The sequence below is a fragment of the Python bivittatus genome, unplaced genomic scaffold (genome assembly GCF_059951505.1).
Source record: "Python bivittatus isolate LINGU-HERP-01145 unplaced genomic scaffold, Pbiv_v1 ctg000470_np1212, whole genome shotgun sequence".
NCBI classification, from domain to species: Eukaryota; Metazoa; Chordata; class Lepidosauria; order Squamata; family Pythonidae; genus Python; species Python bivittatus.
In genome coordinates, this window is record NW_028277065.1 from 3,287,641 (window position 1) to 3,298,116 (window position 10,476).

At 41.0% G+C, this 10,476-nt stretch overlaps 1 protein-coding gene across 1 annotated transcript; it reads right to left on the reverse strand.

Annotated features, from left to right (window-relative positions):
- Nucleotides 1-9,207: 9,207 nt before the first annotated feature.
- On the reverse strand, nucleotides 9,208-10,152 carry LOC148215634 (olfactory receptor 10A7-like). The gene has a single exon (XM_088143116.1). The coding sequence runs from the start codon at nucleotides 10,150-10,152 to the stop codon at nucleotides 9,208-9,210; it is 945 nt and encodes a 314-aa protein (XP_087999242.1).
- Nucleotides 10,153-10,476: the final 324 nt, after the last annotated feature.

Sequence of the window (10,476 nt, forward strand, 5' to 3'; positions counted from 1 at the left end):
TTCCCTCAAGAGAACATCTCAAAATAGTATCCTCCCAGCATGCTTGTTTTATTAAGAGGCAGAAAGAATAGATAGCTCAATCACTGGAGGAAAAAAAGTCTCTTAAATGTACATTTCCTCAGACATTGATTTGATATTCCTGCTGTCTAGAGGTAAAATAAGGATGGCTCCTCCCTGTGGAGGATGGGGATTTTTGTGCCATGAATTTGGTATTAACTGATGACATACATCGATTTTCTCCATGACTATTTGTCCCCAACTGATCCTCAGGTCTTCCAATAGTGCACCCACTGCTACTGTAGCAGTCCATCCACTTTGCTGCTGGGCATCCTCTTCTTCTCTTTCCTTCCACCTTTCCCGGCTTTAAAGCCTTCTCTAAAGAGCTAGGCCTTTGCATAATGTGTTAAAAAGTAGGATAATTTGAGCCTGGTCATTTGGGACTTGAGTGAGAACTCTGGGTTGATTTGTTCAATGAACCTTTGGTTTGTTTTCTTGGCTGTTCATAGTATTCTCAGGGGTTTACTTCAACACCAAACTTCAAAAGTGTCAATATTCTTCCTATCCTGCTACTTCAAAGTCCAACTTTTGCTAACAGGTGGTGTCACAGGGAATACACTGCTTGCATTATTCTGATCTTGGTTGGTATAGACACATAATAGCATCTGAATATCTTGTCCAAGACCTTCATGGATACTCTGCCAAGTGCTACTATGTGCCATAATGAAATTTTCCTCCAGTTTAAAACCACACTCATTTTCTTCTAATCCAGCTTCCTTTAATATATATTCAGCATAAGCATATAGATTAAATAAATAGAGGGAGAGTATAGAGGCTTGTCTTACACTTTTGCCAATCTAGATCTGGTCTGTTTCACTATGTCCTGTCCATATTGTGGCTTCCTGACATGTGTGTGTGTGTGTGTGTGTGTGTGTTGTATGAGTATAATGAGATATTCTGGGATTTCCATTTTTCTCAGTATATTCTACAGCTTAACATGATCAACACAACTGAAGGCCTTTCTATAACCAATGGAAATAATTGTGACATTTTTTCTTCTTTCTTCTATCCAGCATGCATCATTAATAATGTTTCATGCCCCTCATTCATTTCTAAAGCCAGCTTGAACATCTGGTATCTCCCTTTTCATCTAAGGTTCTAATCTACTGTATGTTGGATGATCCTAAATATTATTCTGCTAGCATGTGAAATTAAAGATATTGTAAAATAGTAATACATTCTGCTAAGTCTCCTTTTTTTGGTATTGGAATGTAGATTGACCTCTTCCAATCTGTTAGCTGCTGTGTTGTTCTCCAGATTTGGTGGTCTAGTATGATTAGAATCTTTACTGATTTTTCTTCTGTTGTTTGCTATATTTATGTGAGTATTCCATCAGTTCCTATAGCCTTCTGACTTGATAATGACCAGAGTGCTGCTCTAATATAATCTTCTAGTACTAAATGTTCTTGTATGTAGAGAAAATGCTCTGAAATTACTTGCCAATTAATTAGTTGGCATCTATACTATACAGTATTTCAGTATACTCCTCCTATCTTTGTTTAATCTTCTTTCAATCAGTTCCTGTCTGTCCTTTATCATACCAATTTGAGGTTGGAATCTCCTTCTGAGTTCTACTGCTTCATTTTAATTTCTTAAGCCATACAGTCCAACTACATTTTCAACCTTAATATTTTCAAAATTTGCATTTCAGTCTCCAATCACAAGCAGCACATCTTGCTTGTATGGTCTGTTGTTTTCAAATTGAACTTGATCATAAAACTCATCAAGCACCTCTTCTTTTGCATTAGTGATCAGAGCAAAAGTTAGATAATCATATTAAAGGGTTGTCTGTGAAATCTAATAGATATTATTGGGTCATTCATTGCACTGTAGCTATAAAAGCCCCACCATGTCTTCTTTGTTTTTCACATCCTGAGTGGTAAATATTGTGCATTTCTGGCTAACAATGGTCTACCCCAATCCATCTCAATTCATTGATGCCTAAGATATCAATCTGTAATGGTTTCATTTCATTTTTCAATGTATTGAGTTTTCTGTGTCTATGCTACTTATGGTTCCATGTTCCTACTACAATTATGTCTTTGCAGCTTTGGATTTTCTTTTCCTTGTGGCAACATTAGCAACTAGACATCTTGTAAGTTTTCAACTAGCCATGTCATAAACACTATTTGTACTCAAAAAATTCTCAGCTGTACCCGGGAATGACGGGACAGCGACCAGGATCGGGCGCCCTCCAGCCGAGCGGTGGTCGATGTGCGTGAACCAAGGGCCAGACGGTTCAGGCGTCACGATGACCCGAGGTTCAGGGTCCCAGAACCGCGAGTGGGATGAGAAGTTCGCCCGACTAGAGGAGAGGGTCAAGCGGCGCCTAGACGCCATGGAGGCAATGCTCCAGACCCTGCTACAGAGAGTGGGACCATCAGCGGTGAGTGATGGCGCGAGCAACAGGGGTGGCAATCCGGCACCCCAGCCGGCACCGCCCACGATGCCCCAGTCGGTGGACCAACGGGCGGCAGACGCCCTGAGACTTCGAGGCATCACTGGGAAGTTCTCAGGGGACCCTGAACAGCTGCCACATTTTTTGACGCACGTTAGGGGTTTCATGCAGAGGGGTGGTCACCTATTCGCTAGGGACGAGGATAGAGTATCCTACGTGGCCGAGCTGCTAGATGGCCAAGCAGCTAGCTGGGTGATCGGACTATATGACGCCAACGCGGCGGAACTACGCAGTTTCCCGGACTTCATGCAGGCGCTCTGGGACAGATTCGAGGACACATTGAGCGCCAAGCGGGCGGAGGACGACATCCTGCAGTTCAGACAGCGGGGCAAGTCGGTATCGGAGAACGCCCTGGAGTTCCGGAGGTTGGTAGAGAAGTTCACGGACCGGCCGGAGTCCCTGAGGGTGAAGTATTTTAAGAGGGGGCTCAATCCAGAGATCCTGGAGCGGGCACTGGGACGGGACGACCCGTCCACAGTGAAAGATTGGATCTGGCTGGCGGAATCGGCATGGCGGCAGATTCAACAAAGCGCGAGGCGACGGGACCAGACGAGGGACCAGCCAAGGGAGAGAACCCCCGAGGAGAGGCGGAGCAGTCGGCGGCAGTCCACCGGGGGGCGAGAGGTGACCAGAGCCCCGAACCTGTGCTTCCGGTGCGGAGGCAGAGGCCACCGAGCGGCGCAGTGCCCGACGGAGCGGGAAGGAACCTCACCACGGCCTGAAGTCAAGCCCCCGCGTTCGACCGGGAAAAGGGCCGGCGACTGACCGCAGAAAGGGGCAGTGGCGGTGGTGACCGAAAAAGGACGGGGGGGGTGGTCGACCCCGGAGACGGCGTCCTCCGGAGAGGACTCGGAGCCGGCGGGAAACGAGGCGCGCTCGCACTGAACGGCGTCCCAGTGCGAGCAGGGGAACCGAGGCGCGCGGACCCAATCGGAGATGAGGACTGCCCTCCGTTCCGGGTGAGAATACACATCCGGGGGGTGAGATCCGGAGGGGAGGCACAGCTGCGGGCGCTGCTGGATTCAGGCTGCACCCACTGCTTGATGCACCCAGCTGTGGTCTCGGGACTCGGACTACAGCTGAGGTGCCTCCGGGAGCCCATTGCATTCAGCCAGCTAGACGGCACGCTGGCGGGGGGGGGCAGCTCAGTATTACACCGAGCTGGTCCAGATGATGATCGGGAGTCACCGGGAAGAACTAAGATTTGTGGTGGTCCCGGTGGCCGACTACGCGGTGGTGCTCGGCTTGGCGTGGCTGCGGCGACGGAACCCACGGGTCGACTGGACGGCGGAGGCAGTGCGGTTCGGGGTTGACAGACCGGCGAAGTGCGAGAACAGAGGGGACCGAGCCGTGGCAACGGGTGCGGCCGCAACCACAGACGGGCAAGTGGAGGATCCGAGACACAGGGAGACGGGGCGAGAGCAGACGGAGCCTGAGACCCGGGCGGCAACAGCAGCAGCAGCAGCGCCGGGACCCCGGAGACTCGCAACGATCCCGAGGCGTGGGGAGGCAGCGGCGACTGGCAAGACAACTGCAAAGCGAGAGGCAGGGTCCGGGGAACCCACGACGGGTGGCGGAATCCCGAGGCAATATCGAGACCTGGCGGCAGCGTTCGGGGAGAAGGAGTCCGACCAGCTCCCTCCACACTGGCCCAGTGATTGCGCCATCGAGTTAGAGCCAGGGGCAACTCTGCCTAAGCCGAAAATGTACTCCCTGTCAAGGAGGGAGATGGGGGCTCTGCGGGAGTTCATAGACAAGAACCTAGTGCAGGGATTCATCCAACCCACGAAGTCACCATTAGCGGCCCTGGTACTATTCCGGGAGAAGAAGGATGGCTCGCTCCAGATGTGCGTGGACTACCGGGGGCTGAACGCAATCAGCACCGAGTACAAATACCCCCTCCCCCTGATGATCCATTTTTGCGAATGGATCCATATTTTATTTTAGTTCTGATGATCAACCCTATCATTAAATTAAATGCAAAATGCATTTAAATATTAATTACATATGCATTAAAATTGAATATTTCATGTTATTGTGAGGTAAAACCTGTTTTACTGGGTTTTTTAAAAATATTTTTTACTAAGGATTTTCACAGAAATAAAAGATAAATACAAAATAGTTTAAAGTAAAAGTAAGAGAAAAAGAATAAGGAAAATGAAAGATAGTGCAGGTAGAAGAAAAGAAAAAGAGAAGAGAAGAGAAGAGAAGAGAAGAGAAGAGAAGAGAAGAGAAGAGAAGAGAAGAGAAGAGAAGAGAAGAGAAGAGAAGAGAAGAGAAGAGAAGAGAAGAGGTATATAAAGAAATGAGTCTTTGCAGCAGTTACAAGCAAACATATTATTTCTGCTCCCTCTTTAAGCTTACATCATACATTCCTACTTCCTATATTCAATCCTTTTTAATCAACTGGAGGCAAAACCAGTTTTAGATGAATCAACTATTAACAGCATTTTCCCTTAATCATTTAAGTGACTAGTTTCTCCCTTGAGAAGGAGAAGGTATTATCTACACTGGGAACAAACAGGATATAATATCATGTGTTCTAGTAGAAATAAAGGCTTGGCATGCTTAAAGCGGTGCATTACCAATTAGAAAGAATATAATTTGAAGTTATTCCTAACTTTCAAATGGCACCAGGAGGAAGAATGAAGTCCAAATTCCAGGCTGCCAACCAGTGCTTCCTTCTTGGTGGTATCAGATTACAGTGTCTTTGCACTTCCAGTTCCTCCTGAGGAGAAATGTGACCATCAGTTAAATGTTTACCTATTCATAATTAGAATATGTCTTTTCCATTGATGAAACTCCAGCAAAGCACTCCTATACTAGAAAAATTCCCTATTGATTATTGCTTTTTCCCTTTTCTGAAAGACATTTTTCCCTATCGGAGAAAAATCATACTTTACCATTAAAAAAAAAAAAGTGTGTTGCTTCATATGTTGAGAAGTGCCATTATTTAATTAATCTTCACAATATTAAATGCATTTAACTTGCTTGGTTCCAACCACAGAATTTTAAGGATATAATTAACGTTCCAAGTGCCTGAAATTGCAGGACTGTTGTGCTACGGATTTCATCTAACAGGAACAAATACCACTGCAGGAATGCTTAGTGGTATAAGAAGAATCTTTTCCCCAAGGAGAAAAACATTCTACTTTTTTCATATGTGGTACGTGAGCTCAGTGCTGCAATGGAACTTGCTAGCTTTTTAGATAAATAAAACTACTGCTAGATCCTCTCTAATAGTTGTGGGTTGTTTTTTTTCCTTTTATGTGTTTTTCCAATACATCACATAAACCATGATAGATATGTAAATATCTCAGGGAATAATTTATAGCTTATGTGACCTGGCAGTTGTAGAGCTTGAATATTCTATTTGGATTTACAAAACAGAGAGTCTTACAGTAGAATAAGTTAATCTTTCTTTTATCTCTTACCTGCCAACCCTGCCTAGGGGTCTGACAATGGTGGGGAGCTTTTACAATGGCCGTGTCGAGCTCATGTAAGGATTGATTCTGCCACTGATCATGATTTTTTGTTCTCATTGATTATCGGTGTTTTTTTATATGTTTGTACATTGGTTGTTAAACTTGTTTTTATTGGATTGCTGCTCACCTGTTGTGAGGTGCCCAGAGTTGGTTAGATGAGTTGGGCAGCCAGACAAATCAAAGAAATAATAATTACATTGATATGAAATATTCCACTTACCAGTAAAATGAAGGTTAATAATCACTGCTGGAGCTGAAGTGTGTCAAGAATATATAATTCAAATAACCATGAAAGAAAAATAATTGGGCCTTTTAAATCCTACTATTCATAGAAAATAAAGAGGTTTAAAAATGGAGAAGGGGAATCATTGGTTTTGTTCCATTATGCTTCTGTAAAAATCCAGCAGATAAATTGAAGTGGAAGTTAAATTCCTTTCCTCTTGCTATTGGAAGTATCAGTTGACTCATAACCCCTATAAATCAGATGGTTAGGCTGATCACAAAAACGTTTTTTTTTTTTTTCAAACCCCACAGGATCAGAACCACAATGGATCCCATAATGTTAATTATTTTTAATGAACATGGTATCCTTATCCATTGTTCAAATTTTCACTTCAATTATTCAGTACTTCTCTAGCATAGTCAAGAGCCTGGAATGAAACTATATCTGGAAGGATGCTCTCTAACACAGAGTCCATTGAATGTTACAATGATGGGGGGGGGGGGGGGATAAATGGAGGTTTCATGAAACATCAAATTGAGAAGATAGATAAGGCTATACTTGCCATAATGGAGGTTAGTTTTTCATAGGAGAATAATAGCAAATGAAAATGGAATAACCAGAAACATACATCAATTTTCTTCAAGGCTTAATGTTGTGACATGATGTACTCTTTGAAATAAGTGTTCTAAGCAAGAGGCTCTTCCTGGGTATTCACCTTGGTATATCTGGGAAAATTGCATAACCACCAAACCAAAATCATACCTATAATTTCACCCATCATATGGGGATTTGAAGATTTTCTGAAGAATGCAGACAACTTTAGAGAAACTCCACATTGACAATATTTTCTAATATATGCAAGTAAAGAATCTCTGAATAAGAAGATAGTATGCCTATCAGACATAGGATAATCCTGTAGAGATCCCAAATGATAAATCAAACTTATATTCTTCAACCAGATACTAGATTGGGCAGAAAGTTAGTTGAATAACATTTCTTGCAGTTTAACAAACACAGTGTTATATTTTGACATGCATAATATTCCAAAATTCCTTTCCATGTTGAAGAAGATCTGTACCAATAGAGGACTTTAAAGGCAATGTTAAAACATGATGACATGCACTATATTGATGCAAATGGTTTGGAAATGAAATGAAATCCCTTTCAAGTTCTATTCACTCTTCAGACCCTAGAAAGTCACTTAATATGTCTGAAAAGAGCACTTGAAAGTGTTAGTTCTTTAGTGAGATAGGTAGCAGAGCAACAACATGAGAGGAATAGACAAGAAAGAAAGCAGAACTGAGTCCTTTCCAAGTTTAGGTCCAAGTGAGAAAGTAATGGGGCATCATTTCTGCTTCCCTCCTAATGTTGTAAGTCAATCCCATACTATCCCTCAAAAACAGAGTTCTGAAATTCTCTAATACTTCAGAGAAAAGAGAAAAGAAAATCGCTATGAGAAAATCATTTTTGGAGCAATAAACTGTGTAATAAGTTATTTTTGTTGCTCTAGTTCCATTGCAGAATGTGATTTAATATGACAATGTATGATACAATATTATTACAATTTTTATTACAAAAATTAATATTTCAAAGGTTAATATTACAATGTACGTAAATATGACATGTCAATTACCATGATGTAATCTATAACATATTTTGTGGTGAAGAGAAACAAAAATTGGAATTAGACTTGCATTACATGAGATTCTAAAGGAATTTGACATTCTGCTTTAGCTGAGACATCAAAGGAATTTGGGAGAGCTGGAAACAAGTTTCTAAATAAAAAGGAATGGCTGGTCAGCTATGAAAACGCTTTGATACACTCTTCCATTTATAAACTGTACTGGGACCTGCATCTGTGTACTGGGATGATCCTTAGATAGAATAAAGAAAATGTTTTTGGCAGCTGACATTAGTTATCCCAATGTGGCAGCAAATCAGCAGAATCTGTGGTGTGCACATGTCAAAAACTGCAAGAGGGCACATGAAGCATCCTGAAAAAAGACCCTCTGCTTCTGTAAATGCAGTGATGTCATACAAATGGGCAAAATGGGTTTGGCTTTGATCATAACACTGTGTCTGCCATCTTGAAGACATTTTGAACATTCCCTTCTTTAGACACCCATGTAGCAAATACTAGCTATTTATTGGAGGAGGAGGATGCCCTGTCTAGACATAGATAGATGGATCATTGTGCACCTGGAACTAATATGCCAATTTCAAAGTTTTTCTGATGCAAACTGTATGATTCATTTTAACTGTTATATTTCATTGATTCAAGGTTGGTGACAACTGAGAACCTGAACAAGAATCAATGTAGTTTAATCATAACACAATCCACTGATATAGACAAACAGACAGACAGATGATAGATAGATAAATGAAAACAAATTCATTTTTAATTATGAATTGTACCATGAATTGAAAGATGGACTGCTTTCAGTCATTGTAAAAGTGATTATGGATTATCCCAGTGGTGATTAAAATCTAGAAAATTTAAATAGAAATATTAAAAAGTTGAATTGAAGGTACTCAGAATACAAAGTGCTGCTGTTCAGTCACGTCTGAAGGCAAGGGGTCATGTGAGTGGAGATGGTGAAGGTGAGATATTCCTCCCCACCACCACATTTCTATTTAACCCATGCATGAAGTGAATGAATGAAGTCATAATGTGTAGTTTTTCCCTGAGAATATGGGGTATCAATGGCATATGTAATTTTTCCTAATGCTAATTTCATACTACAGCCAATATTGTCACAGAATAATCCCATGAATTTAATCTTTTGGACAAATAGACCATTTCCCCCAGTTCCAGTAGATGACTGTATTAAATTTCATCAAATGTGTGGTTTCTTAGATAGGAATTAAATACATTCCAAAATTGCTTGAATTCTGCAAATTATGAGGAAATCATGTAAGTCTTTTAATTGGTAATTCTATATATATTATCAATATAATAATTCATATAGAATAATATTCCCACATTATTTCTGATGGAATAATATTTTGTTAGTTGTCTTGCTCATCATCCTCTTAATTGACTCATTGACTTCCTTGTTTCTTAAGCTGTAGATAAGGGGATTCAGCATTGGTGTGATGGTAGTGTACATCAAAGCCAACACTTTGTTACTGTCCTCTACATTAGTGGACTTGGGTTGCAGATAAATCAAACTACCACTCCCATAGTACAAACTCACAACCATGAGATGAGAAGAGCAGGTAGAGAAGGCCTTTTGACGTCCTTCAGCTGAAGTCATCTTTAAGATGCTGGAAATAATGAGAAAATATGATACAATAATAAGGAAAAAAGGTGTGAAAATAACAAGAATGGTGGCAGTAAACAGCTGCATTTCATAGAAAGAGGTGTCAATGCGTGAAAGTTTGATTAGAGGTGGAATATCACAGAAAAAATAATTAATGTGATGTGTTCCACAAAATGGTAAGGTGAAGATCCAAGCTGTTTGGAGCAAAGACACCAGGTTGCCAGCAAAACATGACAAAACTGTCAGTGAAAAGCAAGCAGTCTTATTCATGATAATCACATATCTCAGTGGTTTGCATATGGCCACATAGCGGTCATAGGCCATAACTGCTAGAAGGAAACATTCTGAAGCTCCCCAAAAGAGTAAGAAGAACATTTGTGTGGCACAACCAACATAGGTAATTCTCTTGTCCTTTGAAAGAAAATCTACCAGCATTCTGGGAAGAGTAACTGAAGAGTAGCAGATATCCATAAAAGACAAAACTTGCAGAAAGAAATACATTGGTGCCTGAAGTGCTGGGTCTACCATGATGATCATGAAAATGAGCATATTCCCTGCAATAATCATTGTGTAAATCAACAGAAAAACAAAGAACAGTGGCACTTGCAGGTCAGGGTGATTGGCTAAACCCAGGAGGACAAATCCATTTTCTTCCGTAACATTCATTGGCCTTGCTGGCAATTTTTGTTTCTATTGAAAGATAATAATAATAATAATAATAATAATAATAATAATAATAATAATGATGATGATGATGATGATGATGATGATGATGATGATAGTGATAATAGTACTAATAGTAATTTTACATTATTTTTAAAAGAAATAATTCTAATAAATTAAGATCTACAACATTCCCCTAAATTTAGCTCCAGCCTGAAACTGCAGTACTTTATCAGGACATAAATTTCATTAAGTTGAATAAATCTTATTTCCAGATAAATGGATATAGGGCTGCATATTCAGTTAGTTACATTAGCTCGTATTGAT

Coding starts and splice junctions, on each gene's coding strand:
- LOC148215634 (XM_088143116.1), bottom strand. CDS start 10,152: ATGAATGTTACGGAAGAAAATGGATTTGTCCTCCTGGGTTTAGCCAAT.